Genomic DNA, 26,171 nt, shown 5'->3' with positions numbered 1-26,171 from the left:
AGTCTGGTATTTTACATCCTCTGTTTTTCTGTGTGTCTCTTTTTTTTTTTTTTTTTTTTAAACTGGACTATGGGTAGTGTGAGTTGTACTGATTTGCTGGGAGAGAGAAGCTGAAGACATGAGAAAAGTTGGACATAAGCAGACCTGATTCTCACCATTTTGTCATCCTCTTGTCTCAGTCCCACTTCTGATTGACCCAAAGACTGGAAAGACACAATTCCTTTTATCATTAATGTTCCCATAATTAGTCTGGGTGAAGTGCCCAATCTGACATCCCATCCCACTTCAGAGCCTGTCTTCTCCTGCTAGGTATTCTCTGCTTCCCGAGATGATTCAGGCATCTGGGCATGATCAAAGCCACAGCAGGAATGTGCAAAATCAGGAAAGTTATCAGAGCCTAGAAAATGGGAAAAATATTTCATATTTCAGTGGGAATCCAGAAATAAAATAAGCACTTCGATTGTCTTTCCTTTTGCTGCACAGTTGTAGTATTTATATTATGTGCTGAAATAAAGCACCTCCATGTTTTAGAGACTGGAAAAGTCTAACCTTCTAATTCTGTAATACCTCAAATGTAAGGTGTTAAAGGCTTTGAATAATAATTATAAATCATCTTACAGGACAGTCGTGAACTACCTGCAGCTGTTTCTTAAATTGGGCAAAGTGATACACAAAGTGGAACTGGCTTGCCCGAGTTCACATTAAGTTTTTGCTAAGCCAGGAAATAATGTTACGGCATCCTGACTCTTCTGGCAGTTGTGTCTGTGATGATGAGCATTTTGCTGAGAGATTGTACGTGGGAGACAGTGAAAGGATGAAAACGTGCTCTGACTGCAGTGCACGTGTGTGAACAGGTATTCAGAGATGGGTATTTTCAGTAAGTACCGCTGAGTGCTTAGAATTTTTTTGTTTGTAGAGATTATATTCCATTTGAAAAAAAAAATCAAATATAATTTTAAAACCCCATCAATCAATTGTCAAAATTGTCCTTCAGTATGAAGGAAACAAGGTAATCTCTGGGTTGATAACCCCAATACTTGCCACTTCCCTGCTGGAATTTTAAGTGACCATTAAGAGCACCTTTGAGGTAGTTACCAGTGAAGCCCTGTGAGGAGTTAGAAACTTGAGGTGCCATGTGCATGGATAGGGTGACGATTAAGGGGACCTTGGGAATCAACAACTTAAGCAGCTAAAGTTAAAATGAGAGAGAGGTTCATGAAAATGTTGCACTGAGCATCTTCCATGAGGTCAGGTGTAGCCTCAGCTTGAGAGCATCCGTCCTCTGTCATAGCTGCCCAAGACTTTGAAAAAACAAACTTGTGAAAAGCAAAACCAAAAAATAGAAGCGAGTGAGTAATGCTAAAGCAGCTTCTTGCAAGAAGTGAAGTGATGACATGACTGAAGCTCCTTGTCCTGTGTATTATCTTAGCAACTCACGATTGGTCTCGAATAAAAACTACCAGCAGCGTTATAACATAATGTCAGGATGGAGAGGGGAGGCTGTGAAAGAATTTATTTCAGTGCAACTTGGGGGGGAAATCACCACTGAGATTTCACATGTGTGAGAGAATGGTGAACAGAGTTGAAGAGTTTTGTTTGTTTTTTAAAGAGAAGGACAGAAACTTTGCTCCAGCTCTTTGAAAATCTTCCACTCCTCTTTGAGAACCTCCTCCTGCCCTGCCTTTATCACTTCCCACAACTCTCTCTGCCAGTGCAGTGCGACAGCATCTTGTCCCGGTTTGCTGACGAGATTTCTCAGGACTTTCAGGGAGAGAGACAGTGAACTACTACCAGGGGGACCTTGGATTGCCCAGCATCTCTTTTAATTTCTGATTTCTCTTTTTATGGCTAGAAGACTCGCTGCTGCAACTGCCCTTTGACACGATCATTTAGTAAAGATATAAAGTATACTATTATTAAAGCCAGTTATTCAAACAAAGCGTGGTAATGCACCTTGTTTGCCTTAAAGTGATACAAAAGGTCACAAGCTTCATCTTTTAGGGCAAATCTTTGTCAGCTACTTTTAAAGTGTAAAACCAGACCTGTCCTGACAGAGCTCGGGGAATGCTTTATATGCGACTCTGTTAGCCTTTGAAGTTCCTCCTAATCCATCCCTAAAGGCCTGGAACATATTCTTCAAAGAAGCTGTTGTCTTCTCCAGTTTCATTTCAGAGTAGGGTTGCAGGATGGTATGACTGTAATATATATATATATATATATTTTTAAAATGTTTTTTTTCACTTACAAACATCACTGATTCATATTCTTCTTGTGAAACATAAAGGAAAAATCCTAAATGTAATTGTGAATTCAGCAACAACTGCTTTTGTGGAAAACGATAAACTCTTGTCAGTCCGTGACTTCTTTGACCTGATTTTCACTATTTTCATGAAACAGCATAGTCCAAATTACACGTTTTCATGGTTGGTATATATTAATGAATTAGCATGGAAAGCTAATTTATTTATTGTGCTTATTAGCATTTGGTGTGTACTCGTATGCTATCCACATTCATATAATAATCTTATTTCAAAATTGGGAGGAATTATTGTATGCCCTAGGACTGATGGATGAAAATAACAAAAGCAGAGCTAAAAACATCATATTTGTTCTTTCTCAAACTAGGCGGTAGTCAAAGTCTTTGATACCCATTTAGTACACTGAATTCTTGCAGTGTCTGCATTTAACTTCCTGGTGACTTCGCAAGTGGTGTACTTGCTGCTGAGATCTCCCTTTTAAACATCACTCTATAACAAATTCTGTTTTGAATTAGTGTCTCATCTGTGGAATTATTTAGCCAGAAGTTGAGCACTGCCACTGAATGAGTATTAGGGTTATACTATATTTACACAGGGTCCTGTTTTGTCCTTGGGAAATATTCCAGTATTAGTGCAGGCATGCTATATACAAGGGAGTATATGATATAATCTTGGAGTTAGTGTTGTTAATACGCCTGTAACCTTTGCTGAGTAGGACAGACACGTGGGTAATTTTCTGCAAGCTGCAGGCCACAGAATAATTTGAAGTTATTTAGATATTGTTTCATTTCTTGTGATTTACCCTGCAGTCTCTCAGCCTGCTCTGTGTATGCCTTATGCTGTGTTACCTCAGGATATTTGTACCAAAAAAAGAACATTTTCCTCCAAAATGAAGTCCTGCTGAAGTCATCACTTTTAGATATAACTAAGGTAATGTTTGGACATAGAAAGTAGCTTAAGCTAATGCAGTAACTGCAGGAATTCAGCTTTTCTCTGTGCAGTCCTGTACATAACTAGTTATTCACTGCAGATTAGGAGTACACATAACTAGGTAACCACTGCATTACATATACACATACACATACACTGCAGATTTAGGAGTACACATAACTAGGTAACCACTGCTATTGTTCATGATCATAGTGGGTTTAGAGAAGATTGGCTTCTCCCTTTTACCACACTGCTGTTCTTTGGTAAGCCAGGAGAGCCTTTTGACTTTTTAGTGAAGTTTTGTGTTTGCTTGACTTGGTATCAGTCTGTAGTCCAGCCCCGTTGTGTCTGCAAGTTTGTGTGTGACTGAGGCCACGTATTTGTCACCAAATCTTTTTGTAATGGACAAGCATTAATGACTAATACAGATTATTGAGCATTGCAGTCATATGATGAACTAAAATAGAGAAGGTGCAAAAAGGTTTGTCTGTTTTTGAAAGAGCTCTAGAAAAGACAGGAAATACCAAAGTGATTTGATGTTTATCTTTATTTACAAGAAGCATTTAGACTGTCTGCTTGTAATGGCAGCAGAAAACTCTGCATGCAGCCTTTGAAATGACTTCAGGCTGTCTACACTAGCAGGGCTTGGTGATTCTGTTGAAATGTGATTTTCTTGCAGATGGAGTCTGCTGCGAACTGGAGAAGTCGTTCGGAACATGCAGTGGACTTGGTCACCTTTTTTGTCACAGAGTGTGCTCCTGGCCTGTGGAAGGCTCAGGCTGGGACTGGTTACTCATTAAGCGTACAAAGGCTCCTATCTCCGGCCTAGTAAACCTCTTTTGCAAATAGTTTCCTGGGCTCCCACTCTTAATTGCTACAGAGATTCCAGGCAGATTCCGTCATCCTTGTTTTCTGCCTGACTGGGAATCTGAGAATAAAAGGGTTGATGGCAGAATAATGAGATTGCTGGACAGTGCAATGCTCAGCAACTCTCCCCAGCATCACATGAGAGAGGAAGGGAGGGGAGGGCCACAGAGATGATGCTGGGAAGAGAAAGGGCTGTCTAAATCCCTGAGCACCCTCCCTCCCCCAGCAACGCTGCCTCTTGAAAGAAGACTTAGAAACACTACAGTCTTTTGGTGGGAGGAATTTGGGGGAGGTCAGGACAGGGGCAGGCTTTTGTAAACCAAAGTCTCCTATAAATCCCTTTCAGGCCCTCCACCTTCAGGTACAAAGAGACTGAGGAGCTGATGGGGCAGGAGCTGATAGAAAACCACTGACACAGATTAACTCCTGGATGTGTAGAAGGTGCACCAGAGCAAGGCAAACATGACCAAAAATGGGCTGGGATAATGATGACATGGATGAGAGAATGTGTAAGGTCAGCTGAGAAGTGATGCTGTGGTATGTGATCCTGGCAAATCCTTAGCATGGAGCACGTTAAAACAATATTTCTCAACTGTCAGTAATGCAGTGAGGGCCAAGGGTGGTGAGCTGGGGACAGTGTCAGAGTAACTGCCCACTCTCCACCTGCAGTTTTCGGGAGTTTCCCAGAGGCTGATTCCTGTCACTAGTTGGCCCACAGTTACATACAGAAGGCAGCAAAAAGGGCAAGGAGCTGGTTACACAACGGCATCTAAAACCAAGGTTAAATGCTAGTGATGGCATGACTTCCAGTGCTAGGCAGTCCGCATTGTCTCACTAGAAGCAGTAGCTGTTTCTCAGATACCACTTGTGATTTCATGAGCTTTACCTTTGCTTTGTGGGCATTTTTCATAGATATTTTCAAAACATCTGCTATATAGTAATTGCAGAATTACTTCCAAGTTTGGATGTTTCATAACACTCACACGGGAATCAGTTTGGGGTGGCTGTACCCCACAGCTTTTTTACATCATGTATCCTGTATTATCTCATTTATATGAATTAAATTTGCAGTTCCATGGGCATCTCCCATCATATTTCTGGATGGTGAAATTGCTTAATGGGGCAAGAGCCTTTTAAACGCTGCTGTTTGGGGGATAGCAAGGCGTTGTGGCTGTGCGTGAATAAACTGATCACATCCAAATGCTCCCAGATTTAGGGGGATCTGGTCTCAACATTAGTTGCTGGTATCTGAATATTAGATTGGTGTTTTGGCTCTGCAGATACAAAGAGTTTGGATCTCAAATGCCATCAGTACAGTGAATCTCATCAGTCTCTGCTCTTCTTTGCTGTTCTCATAACATCTAAAAATTTCCTTCTGTGTAAATTTACATGTCTGACCTGTGGGGTGAGGGTGCCTGGCCAGTGGTTATCAAACTTTGAGCTTCTTGATGTAATCAGAGACTGTGTGAAATGTGCCAGCTTCGAGTTTGGGTTGGATTGTTTATGGCAGCATCTTCATTCAAATCACGAGTGGATTAGCTGAGAAAAATTTGTATCCCCAGGAGCAGCTGGGACATTAAGAGCCACAGCCAATACCTTGAAACATACTGGCTGCTTCTCTGGATTTCTAAGCACAAGTCCTGTGCCCTGTCAGTGAAAGGGGTTGTTGAATTTTACACAAAGTTCATCTTGTGAATGGATTTAAGGTGATACATTTTGCTGCTCTCAGTGACTCGGGGATGAATGAGCACAAGAAAAAATGGTTTGTGAGTGCTTTCTGAAAACCAGGCATCTAGTCACCCATCTTAGCAAGAAATTCCTGATTGCTGTCATATGAAGGCACGTTGTGTTGTCTTCTTTAGAGTAAATGTTTGGTTCTCCAGTATCCTTCTCGGCTAATGGCTAGAACAGCCCCTTGCAGTGTGGAATTGAGGTGGCAATCTCTGAGTTGGATGTGGCGACCAACAGAAGGATGAACTTCTTTAGGGCTATGTATGCCAACTAACGCAAAGTCTCTTTTCTCAGCAGGAACTTCATACTCTGAAAATGACAGCAGCTGTTCCTCATCCCCATGTAAGAATGGTGGGAGCTGTACGGATTTGGAAGTGGGTTACAAGTGCACCTGCCCCGTGAAGCCAGTAGCCTACGTGGGCATAAACTGTGAACACCTCTATGATGCGTGTGTTAAACACGAGTGTCCTGCCGACTGGATCTGCAGCAGGACTGCAGGACTCCTGGAATACAAATGCATCTGTGTGCCCGGCTTCACAGGTACCGATTGTGACGCTGATATTAATGAGTGTGAGAGCAACCCTTGTAAAGACCCTCGGTTTGAGTGTGTGGATAGTGTAGATGGATACACCTGTAAATGCCAAACAGGACTGAATGGAGACAGCTGCCAAACAGAAAGCTCTGTGTGCTCCAGCCAGCCCTGCCTAAATAACGGGACATGTGTCGAGGGTCCTGGGGATTACACCTGCGTCTGCCAGCCTGGCTTCACCGGGGCCAACTGTGGAGAGGACATCGACGAGTGTGCCTCCAGGCCCTGCCAGAACGGAGCCATCTGCCGAGACAGGGTGAACGAGTACGGCTGTTTCTGTGTGCCTGGCTTCCAGGGCTACAACTGCGAGATAGACATCAACGAGTGTGCGTCCCGGCCCTGCAAAAACAACGGCACCTGCCTGAACGAGATGGATCACTACTTGTGCCAGTGCAGCCCCGGCTACACAGGTAGGTACCTTCCATGCTTGTGTATGAGCTGCGTGATGGGGTTACATCTCACTGTTCACGTAGTTCCACGATTTGCCTGCTGCTGACGTGTCTTGTATGCTGGTAGCTGTCCTGAGAAGCTGCTGGTTTACAGCTGTGAGACTAAGTCTCTGCTGCACGACTCGTATTTCTGGAGTGTTTGGTACTGTTTAGTGCTGTGTGTGAATAACAGTGGAGGGCTGCTTGTTGTGGCTTTCGGGTGTCGGCTGAGGCTTAGATTTCCGTGGAACGTGTGGATGTTGAGAGATGTGGATCTAAGAGTGGAAGTGGGTGGACTTTGAGACTTGAGTACTAGATACAGAGTAGATGTGATTAACGCTCAGTATGAACTGAAATGAGGTATACAAGGGAAGAGATTTATCATCAGGAAATGGATACTTGGTTTTCCAGGTACAACTCATCTGTGTCTATCTGGCCTGTAGTTCTTTGTCCCGTCCTGCAGGATTTCTCTGAGGGAAGCAGTCTTTTTGGAATAAGGTGGCTGTTAGTTGGAGATTTCTAGTTCTTTCAGGCCCAGGGAATGTTTTTTTGGCATGTGACATTAAGTGTCTTTTTGTTTTTGAGCATCTGTGCTAATGGTGACTCAGAGTAATCTACACCTGTGAGTTATCTGTGAGGGAGGCAGTGGGGGGTTCTCCTTCCTCCAGCTCTGCTTATCAGAGTGGAATGCAATTGTGCTGCGCCCGTGTCTGCCTGGTACCACCTAGCACATGAACTTTCTCAGCCTTCCTCTTGTCACAGGATGAAGTATTTAGAGTTAGGTTGCTGTGAAGGAATGCTGCTGATTACCAGTGGAATGAGGAGAAGTTACAACATCAGGAATGTGGTCTCTGATGCTGACTCACTCTCTGATAAAAATGAACAGAGATGAAGGACGAAAAAAGTAGAATTTCTGTGTAGGCGTTAAGATTCCTATTGATTTTAGTATCAAGCATAATTCTGTCTTTGCAAATAAGTTTCTTTTTTGTCTTGATGCTGAATCCTCAGTTCTGGATTGTGGGATTCCCCTGCCAAGGAGGTGATAAAATGACCCGGGCAGGTGGAGGAGCTGCTTGTGCTCCAAGTTATTCTGATGTTAAATATGAGGCTTTGCCTTATGATCTAGTGCTTCAGGCAGAGGTTCTAGCACCCTCGGCCAGCAAGGCCAGGTTGTTTCCTGGTGCCTGCAGCTGGAATTTGGGTGAAGGAAGTTTTGCGTGGGTATTGACGGGTTTGAAGCAGCAGATTAGGGGGCCCGCATTCCGCCAGGATTAGGATGGCCATGACCACTATGTGGTGAGCCTCTGCCAGGAAGGGGAGATTAGATGGATTGGCAGGTGCCACTGCAGTGACTAAGGTTCGGAGGTGATGTCAGGCCATGGGCAACTCAGAGGTGGAATACAGTGTGGTAAAGTAGTTGTATAGAAGTCACACAGGACGGCTTGTTCTGTCAGGGAAAGTTGAGACTTTGGACTGAGAATGTGTGACGTGCTGTTATTCTTGACCTGTAGCATTGGAGCCAACACCTAATTTTTAATAGCGTTTCATAATAAAATTTCTTACCTAATATCTGGTATCACTATAAATAGAGTTTTGCAATGCTTTAATGCTTTTTTCCTAGGTATCTCAAAGCAAGTTACAAATATTATTTAAGCAAATGGAACAATGTTTTGGAGAAGCAGGGTAGAGGTCACTTTTCCCATACCCTAAATGCAGCTGCCTCTGATGTAGGACACTGGATCTGATTAATAGCAACTCAACTCAGGTGAAGAGTACCATGTCTAACTAAAACTGTAAGAGCTATATCATATATAAAAGTTTAAATTAACACTGATTAGCAGTGTGGTTCTTCTCTTCCCGTCCCTGTCCTCCCTGCCCTCAAAAGCTCCCGAACCAAACCAGCTCTCATTAGGTTTTTACGAACTGTATGTAAGATCAAGATTTTATGGCTTACTCAAAAAATGGATGTTATTTGTGAAGTGCTGACCGACTGGCTACTTCAGCAAACCTGAATGAAAGAGACTTGAATGAAATGCAAATACTGGAAACTATTTCTAATTTTGATAGAAGACTGAAATCCCAAAGTCTAGATAAAATAATTTTGTTTGCAAATAAAAATGGAAGGTCCTAATTTGTAAGAATCACATGCTGCTCACGAGCTCTCAATATTCCTAGGGCAAAATTAGAACAGATCACTGTGCTAGCCAGTTTGGGTTGATAACATGGCTTTTGTGATTCCAGCTCAGAAATCCAGGCAGCACAGATGTACTTTTCTGGGCTTGTAACACAGCTCTTTCTCTGTCTTGTAACAAAGGTATGAACTGCGATGCTGAAATAGATGAATGCGATTCAGACCCCTGCCAGAATGGGGCCTCGTGCAATGACCACGTTGGGTTCTACACCTGCACCTGTGCCCCAGGGTACCAGGGGATCCACTGTGAGGTGGACATCAACGAATGCGTGAGCCAGCCGTGCCAGCACAACGGGACCTGCCATGACCTAGTTAACAGGTGAGAAGTCAGGGTGTGGGCAAGTAGGTACAGGAGTGATCAAAAGGTCTATTTAGTGTAACCTGTGAAAATTAGAGTAGAAATCGGGGTGGGGGGGTGTTGGATTGAGTTAAATGTACTTCCAAGTGGTCCCAGTGGCAGTAACTGGGAGTGATTTATGGCAGTAAGTGAGAAGGCCCCTCCTGGTATCAGAACTCCTAGGATGCATAAAGGAAGGTGGGAAAAGATTCTGGTTATTGCTTCCAGTTGACATATCAGATACAAAGGGAAGTGATTTGCAGAGCATGAACAGCAAAGGCAACTGCTGAGAATATACCCGTGTGTCTGAATTTAGCTTTTCACAGGTAAGGTGTGATCTCAGAGGCTGCTGAGGGTTGTCTGCTCTGCCTCTTCGTGCAGATGGAACTGTCTTTTTCCTCTGCCCCACAAAGTGGGTGTGAGGACTGACAGCTCCATTTGCTCTTTCCTCGTACTGGGCTCTGCAGTCAAATTCAGCATTGCCCTGTTTTGCTGCCCCACAGCTACCGTTGTGACTGCAGTGACACAGGCTTCGAGGGGGACCAGTGTGAGTTGGACATCCTGGAGTGTGCCTCTGCACCCTGTCTGAACAGCGCCACGTGTGTGGAGGGGATCAAAAACTACAGCTGTGCCTGCTGGCCAGGTAGGTTAGAAATCTGTTTTGCTGTGCTGGCATGTAGGCATGTTGCAATGGAGAGCACATGGGAAATTGCCATGTTGAAGTAAAGGATTAATGATCATTCTGCATGGCACAGTGTCATTATTTTTTTTTTTTTTAAATTTTTTATTTCATTGTCTGAAATAGTGAGGCTGCCACTGCTGCCCTTTACAGGCCATCCCAAGGCCCAGTTGACTCATTGCTGGGAAATGCACCCTGATTCTCAACCGTAACATTGTCTTTCTCTTTTCTGCCATTTTTCATCATGCGTTTTGCTATCATGAGGTAATCCTTTCTTGCAAATTGGTTATTTGGCTTCTGTGTTTGACATAGTGGAGAGAGTGGAAGGCCCTGGGCCTCCCTGCTAGATGAGCTGCAGTGTCTTCTGCGTCTCATTCTCACCTTCAAGGCAGCCACGGTATTTGGGAGACTGGTTCCAGTGAAGTTGTGTGTGGTGTTGACACTGATGTCTCCTGGCAGGGTACACAGGGCAGCACTGTGAAGAGGATGTGGATGAGTGTGCGACAGGTCCCTGTCACAACGGAGGCGTGTGCTTTGAGCGATCCAACCAAGCCTATTATGGAACAAGACCAGACTTCCCCAGCAATTTCAGCTATAGCCAAGCTGCTGGTTTTCTCTGTTGGTGCCAGCCAGGCTTTGCAGGTGAGCTATGCAGTAAATGTTCATCCTCTCTGCACCTGGTAGATGCTTTGTGGCTCGAGTAGACAGGAATGGACCAATGTTATCTGTGCAGCAAAAGTCATTCAACGGCTGGTACTTCAGAGGGGGCAGCAGCCTGATGCGTGGGGAACGTGCTTCTCTTCACATACTGTATGAATATATTGCAGACAGCTCTCTGAGTTTCATTCCCTGTCCAGCACGCCTGTCTCGAGGCTGAGACAACAGCCTTTGCACTTCCCAAGTTCTTTGATGAATGCCCTCTGGCTATGCAGATGCCAAGGTGGTTTCTCTTTGTCAGGCTCTCATGCCCTACAGGGTATCTGTGAAACTCCTCATCAGAGGAAGTGAATTCCTTGGAGTCCCAGATAGCTATCCTAGGTGTTTCCTTGGTGAGACTACTCCCAACTGTGCAATCAGAGTGGGTAGAAGAGGGGGGTCTTGATATCTTGCTCTTGGAGCTAGAAGCTCTGTGGACATTCAACTGAAATATCACCCTTTCCCTGGTGTATAGATATGTATAAAAGGCTGGATTTAACAGCTGGGGAAACTGCCTGGTAGGAAGGGCTAAACAATAATACTTTTTTTTTTTTGAGAGAGAAAAACGAGAGTTCAGTCCACTATTGCATAGGTGGGCATGGTTCAGTTCTGATCTTGTCACGGCTCCCTTTCATGACACTGGAAAATCATTTGACCTTTCCATACTTCATTTTCCCTAGTTGTTTTGGTGATAGTGTCTATTTGCCATGTCTGGAGAGACATGCTGTAGTTCAAGAAACACTTTTGCATGTTTTGGTGACAGAAAAGAAGTGCAAAAAGTTATGAATGCAGTTGTCATTTGGATTCTTTCCTTCGCTGATGCACGTGTGGACTCAAGATGCCTGTCTGTGTTTTCACTTTAAAGGGGAGACCTGCTTTACTAACGTTGATGAGTGCGAGTCCCAGCCGTGTCAGAATGGAGGGCTCTGCCAGGACCTCGTTAATGGCTTCCTTTGCCGTTGCCCACCAGGTTATGCAGGTAACACTGGCGAAGGCGGGTGGCTGGAATCGTGTCCTGCCTGGCTGCAGGGCTGTGGGTTCCAGCACTGAGGAGCCCGGGCTGCTGAGCGGGACGGAGCTGCGCTGTGGGGAGTGCAGCCGTGGTGCAGCGGGACGGCTGCAGCTCAGGGCTCAGATGCCATGAGAACGCTGGGTGATTTTGGTCAACCACTTGATAGGCTGTGAACTAGATTTTGAGACATAAAACCAGCTATGTAGAAGAGCCTAAGATCAGAATGTCTAGGGGAGCTGTATCCTGGAGTGAACGCTCATTGCGAGAACTGTGGGGGGGTTTAATACATGTATTATGAAGGTGAACAAAACCAGCCTTCAAATAAAAAAAGGTGCTTAACATTCTAGTTGTCACAAGCTAGTGACTGTAGCAGATTGGATCACCAGCACATAAAACATCTGCAAAACATCTCCATTCCCTAACACCCCTGGATGATAAGAGCCAGTGATTTTTGGCTGAAGACAGTGATCTGCTATGTTAGGAGGTCAAAAGGTCCTTGTGATGTGAGCAAATGAAGCCTTCTCTGTTTACAGGGGAATGATGAGTCTGGATTCTTACACAAATGCCCTGCCTGACCCTCATGGGTTTCGTTTTTCTAGCTGAGAAATGAGGGGATAGTGAATATTGCACATCAGCTCTGTTGGGAAGGTACACTGCTAACCGATACTAAACCTCATCTTGGTTTAAAATATTTGCTCTCAGTCATCTGCATCTTTAAATGCCATTGTGTACTCTCTGTTTTGAGCAATTTAACACCAAAAAGTAGTTTATAAGAAAGGTGGTCCCCAGCACAATCTTGTCTTGATGTATTTTTGAGGTGAGTGTAACCTTTCCACAGTGTTACTAGGCTGCCATCTCGTGGGAAAGATTAAAACTTGAAGCCAGAAGAAAGCCTTGTCCCTTTAACTTCTTACAACAGTGTGTAGAAGCATTCCAGAGACTGTTTTAGGCCTTTATTCCATGGGAAAGTTTCCTGTTTCCTCCTGTGGTCATAGTGGTTGAGCTATGTTGGTGTAACTCTTCTAGCTCTTTCCTGGGCAGAGCCATTACACAGGTACTTTCACTCCCAGAATCTCAAATCAACTCCTAGTTAACACCTGCTGTAACTGGCCTGAATTCTTTGTGGTTTTTCTGCGCTATCTTGTTTGCTTTGGATTCCTAATTTAGGCTAGGCCAAGAAAAATTTGCTTTTGTAGGTGATGTCTTTGAAAATAGGCTTTTATCTAAAGCTTTTTACTGCTGCTTTCTTGGGTAGTTAGAGTGCTGTACTCGTGAACTGAGATCTTGTCCAAAGAGATGGTTTAAAGTTTATCCTACTTGTCAGAATTCCCACGCACATATGTGCCCCGTTCCCTTCTCCTCCTTCAGTGCCCCAGCACCCTCACAGAGTTGAGAATTTCATTGTGCTTTGCCAAACTGCAGATCTGTTTAATCCTCTCCAATTCTTAGCATGCTCATGGGCAGAAAAGCTGACAGAAACACAGGATGATGGGCAAAGGAGTGCTAGAGTTCATTCTGTTGCATCAAATTTGGGTTCATTAGTACTTGAAGGGGATTAGAAGCAGGTTGCTCTTCTGGATATTGCTTTTGGTAAAGGACTTTGTCTCAGCTGAGGTAGTTCTGACACATTAACACACTCAAAGGCTGGGAGCAGTCTGTGAGATCAGTGAGTGCGTGTGGAGGAGTGAAGCTGACAGGGAAATAATAGCAATTAATCTCCCCTCCTTTGTCAATTAATCCCAGTACAGTCATGCTGGGTAAACAGCTTATTACTTCCTATTAGGATCACAGAACAACTTTGTGAAGCTTCCCATAATGTTTCTGTTCAAAACACATTTCTGTGGCAGCTTAGATCTGCCATGAACTTGGGTTTAAGCTGCCTCCGCTGATTAAAGTGAACTTGCTACTCTGATGAAGAATGCTTTCTTGGGGCGGCAGGGGGTTCTTTCTGTAATTTTTTTTTTTTTTTTTCTTCAGTCAGAGGAATTTGGGGAGTGTTGGGATAACAATATGAGTCAGGAGAAATTCTTTCTTTGCAAATTAACTGCCTCAGTGCTGTCCCAGGCTACAGCGGTGCAGGGAGATGAGCCAACTCTCTCTGAAATGGAGTTGTTGCAAAAGCAGTGCCTCATTCCTCAGAGAACTACATAATAGGTCCTGGAGAGCCTGTTCAGTGCATCAGTGTGTGCTTTAGTAGGGGATGTACACTGAGAGGATGTGAGAAGTACCAATCAAAAGATTGCACGGGCACTAAATGAAGTGAGAAGGAGGATGAATCTTGCATGGTCTTGGAAATCGTGTCAGCTGTGGTCAAGAGAAAAAGCATATTAGGAAAAGTCTGTCTTTTAGGAAGTAAAAAACCCATTCTTTATCCATAGGAATGGTTTCAGTCCATCATGTATGTAGCAGGCAATAGTTTAGGCCAGGACGTGAAGAAGGCAGGTACCTCCGTTTGGAATGGGAACAATTTTTAACCCGCAAGAGTGTGATCACTGGAGTGGAATTTGGCTCATTCATTCTTTCAAAACTTTTAAATGGCCTGAGCGCTCCCATTTGTATTTTCACTCCTGCTAAAGTTGTCTGTAGAAAGGCAGTGTCCTGAAAACACAGTCCTGTGGCACTGGTCAGCCCGAATGAGAGGGGAAGAGCACCGTCATCTCAATTGTAGACATCCCTTGGCACTGGCACCTTGTGATCACGGTAAAATTCTGAGCTTTTTTGCACACGGCAGAGGAACGCTTCTACTTTCATGAGAAATCAGAAGGTGATGTGATGGTAAATTTGGGAGGGATTGTGATTGTGAATGTGTCTCAATATAATTGAAGAGCTTATTGACCATTTTACTTTGTTCAGCTGTAATGTCTTTGTCAGTTGTCCTTAAAGAAGTAGGATACCTTCTGTAGAGCTAGCTCTAAATGGTTACTCTTACAGAGTGCTAGCCCAGATCAAATAGGCTTGAATTCCTGGGTCACGGGTCATGAAATAAATGGGAGATGCTTCTTCCTTCTAACCACCTTTGGATAGATTTAATTTTTTTGTGCAGGTATTTCTTGATGTCAGATTTGTTTTAGAAATGTAGCCCTTACAGAAAGGGCAGCTAAAAGGTTAAGATAGTAAGGAGATTAGAGGACTGTTACCCCTTCAACAGAATCCTTTCAGTAAATAGAGCTGAAGGGAGCTAGGGAACACTTGGTGAGACCCGCGCCCCCCCGCTTCCCTTCCGTTCCACACTGCATCTCCCCTCCGGATCATAGCTCCGTGGTTAATCAGACCTTTTGACTTTCCTGTCATAGACCGGGATGCTGCAAGAGGGAGGGAACGTTTCAGTCTAGGTCCTGCTTGTCTCTGGGTGTCAGGTGAGTTTTGATCAAAAGCGTCCTCTGAGGTTGTGATGCTTGTGACTGCACGTTCTGGTTTGAACTAGCCCTTTGCATAGATTTTTCTGATTACAGACAGCCTGAGATATGCCAGCTCACCATGGTTAAAGACTTTTGAGAGGATTATTAGTGGTGGAGCAACTCTGATGAATTAAATTTGACTTCCTTACTAACCAAAATGGGTAAAGCCCAGCTTAATGTCATCTTTAGAATCAGGCCAGGCAAGTGCTTGGGCAGAGCAGTGTCCCAGAGAGACAAGAAGAATTCTCCTCTTTGTCTTCTCATGGTCTCTGCCAGGAGGGATGACTTCAGGATGTCAGATATTAGACTAGATTCAGTGTGTTGATTTTCACATAAATTGTTTATCAACAATGTTTATTATTTTCAGTGGTAATGGATTTGCTTGCCAGGAGGCCACTACTTGCAGTATGTGAACTGCCATGTACGCTTCAGGCAGACCGAAGTGTCCTTTCCTTTCCTAAGGGCAAGGTGGCTCTTGAGACTAGGATGGGTGTCTCTGAAGCCTGGAAAGAAATTCATAAATTTCTGGGACTCATTTATGAACCCAGTGAGGAAGTTGCTAATCTCTGTCTAAAGAACATGTGTGAAATTTGGAAATTTCTATCCAAAATTCACTCTCCATTTTGTGACATTCTTTTCTGCTAAGAACCCTCTGACATATTTAGTGTTCTTTATCTTGACCTCCTCCAAGAAGTTTTACGAATGATTAGGAGCAAAATAATTCTCTGAATTTAAACCCCGTGACTGAATCTTGTAATTGCATGATTGCCAGTAAGAATGGGGAATTAAAACCTCTAGAAAACGAATCATCTGATCCTTTAACTTTCTTTAGAATCCTCCAGTTTCAGAGAACCTTTAAGCAGTTACTACTCAGTTGTGTGTGGTTTGAAACAGATGTTCACTGAGCCACTGTTTTGGCTTCTAAGAGATCTTATTTAAATATTTTATCTTGCATATATATATATATATATATATATATATATGTACTATTTAGAATTATCAGGACTGTGTATTTCTCCATCCTTGTTCTGTCTCTAAGAGTACCCTAGTCTGTGTATACCCTTAAGCTGATAATGGGAGAAGAAGCAATCACAGTTTCTACTTAGCAGTATTTCATGTAATGAATTTGAAAAGATGTAGTGACTAGTAGGGGATCAGACTCTGTGCTGACTTATGCTGCATGGATTTCTGTACAATACATTTTCAGTCAGCAACATACAGGTAGACTGTGTGTGTCTGTGTGTAAATATGTATGTGTGTGTGTATAAAAAAAAAAAAACAGATTTTTTTTTTTAAGGGATTTAATGTTTTCCAGTCTTCATAGTTGTTATACTTCATTGTTGCAGTAGGCAGGCGAGCAAGAACAGAAGGGTCATACAAGCTAATATAATAGCATTTCAAATCTGTGCTAGGATAGGTCTACGTGTGCATGTGACCTAGATGTGACTGAGTAGTTTTGACTCCAAACAAACACTCACCATATTCCTCCCACTTAAAATATCTGTAAAATTGACTGGCATGTTTGGATTGAGTGAAATGAAGAAAGTAAAATAGCTACAAGAGTTGGTGGAATGCTTTCTTTTAATATCTTAAAGTGATACGGCTAATGCAGATTCCAGACGCTGCCATGTGGGAGTTTTTGTTTGCTTGGACCTGACATTGATACTAACAGAGACTCAAAGGTTGGGGAAAAGCTCCCAGATAACATTTCTTCACAGAAATAAGAACCTTCCCTGGGTTCCTTACAACAAGAAAGTACAATTCTGCCTCCAGGAACTTTACACTATGAAAGCCACATTTTTTTCCACAAAACCTCCCCAGAACCACAGAGAAAAAAAAAAGATTGCAGCAACTAATTTTATAAGGTTGCTAATGAGGAAAGAGAGAGTTTGGATTCTGCAGTCCCGTATTTGAACCAGTACACTCGGCATAACACAGGGAATTTCCTTCCATTCAGTTTGACTTCAGAGAAACAGATCACGGCAGTTAAAAGTTGAGACTTTTCTTTGTGAATATTGCCGAGTGGAAATTCTTGTGCTTAAAAATGCACAGAATAGGGCACACGGAGAAGGGGCACTACACAAAGTGCTCGTCCCTCATTAAGTCAATATTGAATGTAGCAGGGCCCAGGCTGCACTCTGCATTTGGAACTCTCCTTATTTGTGTGGTTTGGATATTACACAGTGATGGAAATGCAGCTTTTTGGCTTAGCCTATAAAAAGAAAAATCCTTTTTTTGGCCTCCTTCATGGAATTTGTCAGATTCACCTGGGAGGCGGCAAGGGCAAGAGATTGTCTCTTGACTTTTTCCTGCCGGAGCTAAAGCTGTGGCTACTGCAGGGTATTACTGTAATGCACGGAGCGAGAATACCCCGTGAGCATGCATTCTTCATGTCAGCACTGACAGAGGCCAGCTGGGGAGGTTCAGAGCGGGGCTGGATTAGATCTCACTACAGCGCAGGGCTCGTCTATATTGGCCAGTTTCATCTCCAATCCCTTTTTGTCTGCCTGGCATCAGGGAGCGCTTACACACATTCTGCCGTTTCAGTCCAGCCTTTTTTTGTCATTCCTCCCCCCCGTGTTCACCCCCATTTTTTTTAAATTTTTTTTTTTCCCCTTTACTGTCACCAATGTCCACAAGGAGTCGGCCATGAAATCTGTGCTGATTGGCGTGATCCTGAAGGGAATTTTTCTGCTAGCAGGTAATGAGATCTATACAGTAATTGCAATGTGTCCTGAATGTTTGCGTGCCTGCCCAGGGCAGGGAGCTGGTTGTGCGATTAGCGGTGGCTGGAGGCATGAGAAGGAACAAGAATTGACTTGGAAAGGAAGAATGTTTTTGTTTTGAAGAGACCTAAAGTTTTGTTTTGGAAACTTTAGGGTAAGGAATTTCCTTGTTGCGGCAGGATGAATGCGGAGCTGTCGGCGTGCTCCGTGGGCATCTTTGCTACAGTTCTGCCTGGCTCTGTGCAGGGATGAAACTCGGGGTGTTCCGAGGCACGGGTCCTTGCTGTGTGCTCAGGTGTACTGTCTCAACGCACAGATCTCTCCCTCTTACTGCTGTGAAACTTTAGGTTTGCTTTTTACAGGCATTTTCACAATTTTTTTTTCTTTTTCCTTTAAGGATTGCAAACTCCTTTAGTGAGAAGTAGTTTTTATTTTAACTCGGAGGACAAACCCTTTCTGGCCTATGCACTTCTCCATCTCCTCCCCCACCGTCTCCTTGAGTAGTAGTGCACGGTGGGAGAGAGGTCAAAGCAGTGTGTTGCCATGGAAATGGCAGTAATTGTGCAAATATAATTGTGTCGGGGTCCGTTTGTTGCGGCTAATTCTCTCTCTCCCCCCTCTCTCCCTCCCCTCCTTTCTTCTTTTGATAATAATAATACAAACCCTAATTAGGATGCACCAGAGAAAGGTTCCTAGGAATTCAGCTGTCTTAGGGGAGAGGGCAAGTCGGTGCTGGCCGGGAAACCCCACTGAACTCCCATGTTTCACGATTGGGCCCATGAATAGACCTCGTACTTCAAGTTTTTTTGGTATATGACAGCTAAATTAGAATATCTCTCTTTACGTGTGCTTATTCTCTTATCGTACTATGTGTCTGTTGAAGTATATGATCCTTACACGGTGTACAATGAATCTTTGCTTATTAATAGTAAATCTTTACCTTCACTGGGGAGCAGCGAGCTGTATGGATTTTAATAACACTTGCCTCTGAAACAAGACTCTTCTCACCACATTGGTAACACTTCAGGATCTAGTGAATAGGTTTGTATGTGAAAATAACTGCAGACTGCTAAAGCTCAGGGACCTCTGAGTGTCTGTTTCTGACCCAGCCCCTGTGGATTTAGTTTGGGACCGGTAGCTTAAACACTGCTAAATTAACCAGAATGTTTGAAAATACTTGTCTCCAGATTGCAGACTTTTAAATAACACTTGTCTAATGTTCAGATAACAGGTTCCACTGGTTTGTGTTAGTTAGTCTTTAATTAGATAAGAAACTCCTTAAACACTTTAAAGTCTCCTAACGATGTAATGAATCAGATTGGCAACGTTGCTTTTACTATTGATCAAATAATAGTAAACATTGAGCTAAGAAGTTTAGAGGGAACAGAGAAGACTACATAAGAGTAACTTGTTTTTCTCAAATGGTCATCCTCCTTTTTTTTTAAATGTACCTGAAAAGGAATGCCTGGAGAAACAAATTAGTTTTGAACTTCCTAATATCCACTTTCCAGTGAGTTTGTTATGACACAACTGTCCACGTCTTGGAGAAGATTGGAATAATGGATGTCTGGGAAATGATCTGTACTTCTGGATACTGTAATGGCCTATGGCAAAAATCTTATTTTTTCTAAAATAGGGAAGCGTTCCTTTATTTTGCTGTCATCCCCTTCTTCATTTACACTCTGTCATCTGCAACCAAACCCTGAAATTACAGACCCCTCTGCTTCACTGAAATGAGTGTCTAGGAAGCAACATGCAACAGAAATCTCCCCCTTCTGCCTTGTTTTGGTGTAACTGAACAATTTGACAAACTGGAGATGTTCAAACACAGTTGACAAAAGTCACTGGTGATAATGGAGGAGGAGAGAGGGCAAGACAGCTGGCTGCTGAGAGGTCTGGTCACTGCAAGGCACACAAGGAGTTAGTGATGTAGCACCGGGTAACTGTTCAGCAAGGGGTGACGTGGGCTGCCCGGAAAAAAATTGTCATTACCCAGATTTTTAGAACTCTTGCAGAGCCTCCTCCGTTACAAGTTATTTCAAAACTGCTCCAAATTCAAACCTGGCATTGCACTGGCTTCTAGGATGGCAAGAACACCTAAGGTGGTGTTTTAGAGGCCCTTCCCTCCTCTGCTCTAGTCCTGTGGAGGCTGGCTGTTTGCTGCCAGAAACAACGGCAGTGCTGAAGATGACACTTGTGGTTTCTGAAGATGATGCTTGTGGTTTTGGTTCCTCTAACAAGAGCTGCCTTCCTCTCTTTCTGCTGCTGAGCATTTCCTTTGCCTGTCTGTAAGCTGTGAGGTTAGACAGCAGTGTGCAAAGACCTGAAGTGTCAGCTTACTCTTTTCACCCAATTCAAACAACTAATCTTAAGAAAATCAAACCAGCTGCCTCCCATGGGAAAGCCTGGTGTTTAATTAGCCACCAGCCTGGGGTTGTGCACTCACCGTAGGGACTAATTTGCCACCTGGTGTGAAGCCCTTGCCCCACGGGTGTCAGCTGGGAGGCTGGGAATTGGCCTCGCTGGTGTCCTGCTGCTGCTGGATGGAGAGAGCCTGTGGCTGGGCTAGGAATGCCAGAGGGAAAAGGGGGCTCCCCACCCTAGGAATGCCAGAGGGAAAAGGGGGCTCCCCACCCTAGGAATGCCAGAGGGAAAAGGGGGCTCCCCACCCTGTCTCCCGGCCTTCTCAGAGATGCAGAAATTTATGGCATCTCTCCTTTTCAATGCTATAGTCTTCTCACTGCCCCAGTAAATATCAACAGCTCGCATCTGAAATGAGCAGCATCTCGGGGATTTGGGACTATACCAAACCTGTCTGCCTGACGCCATTCACCAGCCCCTCCCCTTAAATCTGACTGCAGACTTGCCTCTTACAGTTCTGAGAGCCTGCCAAGCCACTGATAACTCAGAAAACCCACTCCACGTAGTCCTACCACTCTACTGATTTTTCTTAATTCCAGCTGAAGTCTTCCTGCTGTCTCCCAGACCCAGAGATGTCCGTTATACTCTATTCATTCCAGCACGTTTCCTTCAGGTGTGGCCATAGCTTTGTGATGAAATCTTAATTCTGTCCTTGCTGCTTCCTTTACAGTTGTGGTCACACCCCAGGTTCTGTGGGCTGAGCAAGTCCAGCTGGAGAAAAAAGGCTGTGCTGAGGTAGTATTAGTAACTCTGAATCTGCCTCAGCTGAGCTCTTCAAGGCAGACATCATTGGCCAAAGTCAGTGCTTATCCACAGGCACTACACAGAGCAATTCTCTTCTAGTTTATGTCAGTAGAGCGCTATGTTCTAGAGGAATCTGAGGTAATTTTGCCTACAGAACAGCTCTAGTATAGCTGGAAAGTGCAGAATTACTAGAGTCTTCCATTTCTCTTTCCGTGCTTCTCAGAGCTCCATACGAGTCACGTCCCTGCGCTGACACAAACGGGATTTTGGAGCTGGCAGCTGGTGTGGGGTCTGTGCCGATGTGCAGGGCGCTGGTGACAGCAGCCAAGCGCCGGCTCTGGACGAGCGAAGCAGCTTGGTTGGGCGGCGGGGTACTAGACGCTTGGGCAAGGCTGCCCGTGAGGCACTGCTGGGCCATGACAGAACAAACGTATATATTCAAGAAGCCTCTGTCTTTGCTAAATTTTGGTGGTGTTTTTGTTTTAATCACACATCAAGTCCAGCTCCAGTGCTCCTAATGCCCCATCTCCCCTCATCTCTTTCCCTCAGGCAACTCTCTAATCTCTTTGACATGCACATTCTGTCTAGTGGCTTTTCTTTACAAATGTCTTTTGTGTTTTGATTCCCCTCCTTTGTGTGTGAATTCCTTCTTTTTCTTTCTGCTGTCCTCGTTGTGCTTGCTAGCTAGATTCGGCGTGTAATGCTATTAGATTGGGATAATCCATGCTTGGTTTATCTGTGTGACTGTCTCTGAAGATTAGTGAAAACCAACGTTATGGGCTAGATAAAGTGAACTGGTTCAGAAGGGCTCTTCTGTCAGTCTGGAGATGCTCAAGAAAATGACAGCAGATTTTCATTAACCAGATTTGAGTGTAATGTCTTGTAATTTACTTGAGCCCTGTTGGGACACGTGTGCCTGGAGGAGACAGACGAACTGCAGTGCAGTATTTCTTACCCACTTCACTTCTGCAGGACTGGACAGAACTGAAATCAGCTTAGTGCGAGTATGGCAGAATGCCTGTGGAGCGTGTTTTGTTTGTTGTTTGGTAATGAATTGAGTTTTGTGAGTGTTTTACAATTGGAGGGTCATCTGGGAATTTGAATTTTCTTAATCGAGGCTTTCCAATAACTTCCCATTTTAGTGCAGTCTGCAGTAGTAGTGCCTAGAACGCGCTCTGGTTAGATCTATAGGCTTGAGTTTCATTGTACCGAATCTATTACGAAATAAGCACAAAACCCTTTGTGCTGTTTTGTCCCTTCAGTATCCTCTGCACGGTGATTACCTGTGGCGCCTGGGAGAGGACGGCAGTCTGTCGGGTGATGTAGGCTGACTGGCCGAAGCTCTATAAATAGCACCTTCCTTGCAGCAGTTGGGAGGACAGCACAGAAGGATGGTTTTGTCGCTCTTGTGTCAGCGGTTGAGCCGCCCTGTAGTGAGCACGGGGCTCCTTGCTGGCAGCTCCTGGTCTTTTGGTGGTTTCCTGAAGAGAAGGGCTCAGGGAGCGGCAGTGCTGGGGAGGGCGGCCTGCGCCTGGGCGCCTGCTCTGGGGGAGGGAGTCCCGGTCCCCCGCAGCGAGATCCCATTTCTAAATCTCTTTCGCAGGTGTGGAATGTGCTGTTAACATCAATGAGTGTGAGGAGGGTCCCTGCAAGAATGGAGCTGTCTGTGAGGATGGCATTGCTGACTATACCTGCCACTGTGCCCCTAGCCAGGATGGCACTGTATGGGGAGGGAAGAACTGCTCTGTCAAGCTCACTGGGTGCCAGACGCACGACTGCCAAAATGAGGCCTTGTGCATCCCAACCTACCAAGCTGAGAGCCACGGCCACCTGTGCCAGTGCCAGCCTGGTTTCTATGATGCCACATGCTCAACACCAACAACATTTTCCTTTGCTTCCAGAGGGTATCTCCTCGTTGAGCTGCCCGTGAACAATGAGAGCAGGAGGGACGTAGCAGGAGATCAGCTTGCCAGCGTGTCCCTCCGGTTCCGAACCACCCTGCCCAGCGCTATCCTTTTTTACCGAGGCCGTGAAGCTGAATACTTGTTCCTGGAGCTCTTTGATGGCATTCTGCGTGCAGGACTGAAGAGGGAGGATGTTGGGTACACGCTGCTCCTGGAGGGGCTGAGAGTTGATGATGGCCAGTGGCATAAAGCTGAAGTTGCTCTGCACGGCTCTGTGCAGCTGAAGCTCTGGCATGACTCTTGCGACGCCGGTGTCTGCCTGCGCAGCTCTCCCGTCCCGCACGGCGCTGCTCGGGTCCCGCATGCCTTCCTGAACATGTATGTTGGGGGTGCCGAGCATCCAATGGCCAACAACACATGGAGCCAGCAAGGCTTTGTTGGCTGCCTGGAGGACTTTCAGGTAGATGCCGAAGCTCTGCTGCCGGCGGCTCTGCTCGGGGGCGAGTCCTCCCCGGCGCAGCAGGGCTGTGACCGCACGGAGTGGTGCCTCTCCCAGCCCTGCTTTCACGGAGGCCTGTGTGTGGACCTTTGGACAACCTTCAGGTGCGACTGTTCTAGGCCTTATGGGGGCCCGGCTTGCTCGTACGGTAAGTGCCACATGATTTACATCTGCCAGCTCCTCTGTTAATCAGAGATACCGGATAAGCATTGATGCTGGCTCTGCAAGCAGTATTTTCTGCTTGACCAGTGAGAAAAGTAAAGCAAACCCCTCTATAAATAAAATTCTCACTGGTCCCTTTCCTGTTACTTGCTCCTGTCAGTTCTGTGGTGCAGATGTTAGTCCTCGTTGAGCCAGAGGCTCTGACTTCATCTTTTTATTCAGATCTCTGTGAATGCAGGAGGGCAGGGAAGTTGTTTTAGTGTGAAAAGTAGATCTTGAGCTTCTGAGCTGAGGATGAGTAGCAATGTATTACTTTATAGACAAACCACAAAGAGTTGAAGGAAGGTCTTGGAAAATTTTGAGTTAAAATCATAACTATTTGCATTTTTTTGTTCCTGCAAGGCTTATATTAATAGTTCCAGTTTTTTGTTTCACTCCTGAGCCCTAAGCGTGGCAATTACAAAGTTGTTCTGCTGTTACCAAATTTACGGATTTTAAAAGCACCTTTGTAGCTTAAAAGTCCTTGAGCGAATCTGCTAGGTGGCAAGGACTCTGCTAGAGCTCTGTTTCCCTCTTCTGCTACTTGGGTGCTTGAATTCCTGTCCTCCAGAGAAAGCAAGGGCACATTCACTTCTTAATTTCACTGACCTGTGTGGGGAGAGAGCATAATTACCCTGATGCATGTCGAAAATGTTGGGAAGAAAGATCTTGCCCCCTCCATGAGGAGCTGCAGCTTAGAATATCTCCGTGCCAGCTGCATTCCCCTCGTCGTGTAGGTGATGTGTGTTTCTTTTCTTTTCCAGAACGCCCCGCAGCAACATTTGGCCTAGAGAATTCCACCAGCTTTGCCTCTCTCGTCCTTTCTGAGAGCCTTGATGCAAACTTCAGCATCTCCTTTTTCATGCGTAGTCGGAAACCTAACGGTTTGCTATTGCAAATCCGCAACGAAATCGACCCCTGCCTCACCATATACTTGAAGAATGGCAAGCTGAAGATAGAGACGTTATCTGCAGCTACTGTCACATTCCCAGAAAATTTAGTTGATGGGAGAAGACATTTGGTAGCTCTGTCCTTCCAAGGAGGAATTGTTGGTGCTCACCAATCAGACACATACGTGGAGCTAGGACAGCTCGTGGCAGGACCTCTTCTAGCTGGTTATGAAGTGTATATTGGTGGACATCCTAACCCAGAGAGCGCTGGTACGTGGGGAGGCTATTTTAAAGGCTGTTTGCAAGACATCCAGCTGAACAGCCACCAAATACAGCTTGTTCAGGTTGAGAACTACAGTCTGCCGCAGGAACTCAATGGGACTCAAAATGGAAATCTGGTGACTGGTTGCATCTCTGATAACACCTGCAAGGTATGATGTCTCTCATTTGTCTTTGCATTTGTGTGGTTGGTTGTTATAGTTCTGTGATTAAAGAACAGTTTGACTGTTGCTGCTATCAGGAGGATGAGGAGTTTTGAAGTATTGAAGGACACGTGGTCCCAGACGCTCCTACGTCACTCAATACACTACATACAATTTAAGCACCAGGTTTTCTCTAGTTCCCCTCTAGTTTGTGTAGTTTGTACAACTTGGGCAGTCCTGCACCTGTGCTGCCCACCTCTGTTTTGGTGAGCCCACGCTTGCATTCCAGGCTCTACCCTCTAACCAGTAACCCTCCCAGCTCCTCCCTTCCTCCTGTTTCAGTTGCTCAACCACCTCTTCCCCCAGGAGTTGGTCACTTCAGCAACAACAGTTCACAGAACTGTCTCTGTGGGTGCCCTTAGATCAGAAGCTGCCTCTCCTTATGCCACAGGTGAAGATGGGGAGGCCATACTCCCTAATTCCGCCCTTCTTGCTCGTAGTGCTGTCAAATATTGTCACGCCTCTGGGATTAGGTGTGTCCTGGAGCTTTGTGAGGTTTTCAGAGCACTGCAGATTTTCATCTATTTCTCACCTTTGCTTTTGTGCTTTGTTCTTTTCCAACTTGATGAAGCTCTGCCTGGGGAGTTTCTGTTGATCAGCAGTGCACCCAGGGAGAGGCAGGGTCTCAGGAATTTCTTGTACAGAGACCCTTATGCTTCCTTCCCTGCTGTTCAGTCACTATTTTAATTACCCTTCTTTCTTGATTCAAGAGCTGCTCATCTTTGTTGTCACATTTCCTGCTACCAAATTCTCTTAGATCCAAAGATGAATTATGCTGCTCCTAAATTCCACTGTTTTGTTTTTCAGTCTGAACCATGTCAGAATGGTGGCACATGCATGGTCACTTGGAATGATTTCCATTGCAGCTGTCCAGCAAATTTTACTGGGAAATTTTGTGAGGAGAGAGTCTGGTGTGAAAGTGACCCATGTCCTGAAGCTACCACGTGTATAGATGTTCTAGCAGGATACGTGTGTAAGTACTGTTCTCCTGCTTACGTGTGGGTAAAATCCCAAACATACACTGTCTAGAGCAGTATTCTTAGTTTGTACCGTTGCGATAAGTAGAAACCCATCCCGCAAAAAGAAAGCAGAATGATGCCCAGGTGCACACTCTTGCAGGCAGCATGCATGATGGATTTACCACCAGGTTGTGACAGTGTGAAGATGGCACTCCAGCGTGTTTTCTCT

At 44.8% G+C, this 26,171-nt stretch overlaps 1 protein-coding gene across 5 annotated transcripts in view; it reads left to right on the top strand.

The window, feature by feature from the left end:
- The window catches only part of CRB2 (crumbs cell polarity complex component 2), a 39,671-nt gene that overhangs the window by 5,419 nt on the left and 8,081 nt on the right, over positions 1–26,171 (top strand). For 3 of the 5 annotated variants that reach the window (XM_074923421.1, XM_074923420.1, XM_074923418.1), the window contains exons 2-9: positions 6,081–6,785; positions 9,118–9,313; positions 9,835–9,974; positions 10,470–10,652; positions 11,572–11,685; positions 22,611–23,558; positions 24,376–24,932; positions 25,791–25,956. In XM_074923421.1, the coding sequence (XP_074779522.1) occupies positions 6,081–6,785; positions 9,118–9,313; positions 9,835–9,974; positions 10,470–10,652; positions 11,572–11,685; positions 22,611–23,558; positions 24,376–24,932; positions 25,791–25,956 (3,009 nt within the window). Of the gene's footprint in view, positions 1–6,080; positions 6,786–9,117; positions 9,314–9,834; positions 9,975–10,469; positions 10,653–11,571; positions 11,686–22,610; positions 23,559–24,375; positions 24,933–25,790; positions 25,957–26,171 lie in introns of those variants that run through there. The other 2 variants (XM_074923422.1, XM_074923419.1) reach the window with 2 other exon arrangements.

This window comes from Athene noctua, chromosome 20 (assembly GCF_965140245.1).
Source record: "Athene noctua chromosome 20, bAthNoc1.hap1.1, whole genome shotgun sequence".
In the NCBI taxonomy this organism is placed as follows: Eukaryota; Metazoa; Chordata; class Aves; order Strigiformes; family Strigidae; genus Athene; species Athene noctua.
This window is presented reverse-complemented; position numbering and strand designations above follow the sequence as displayed.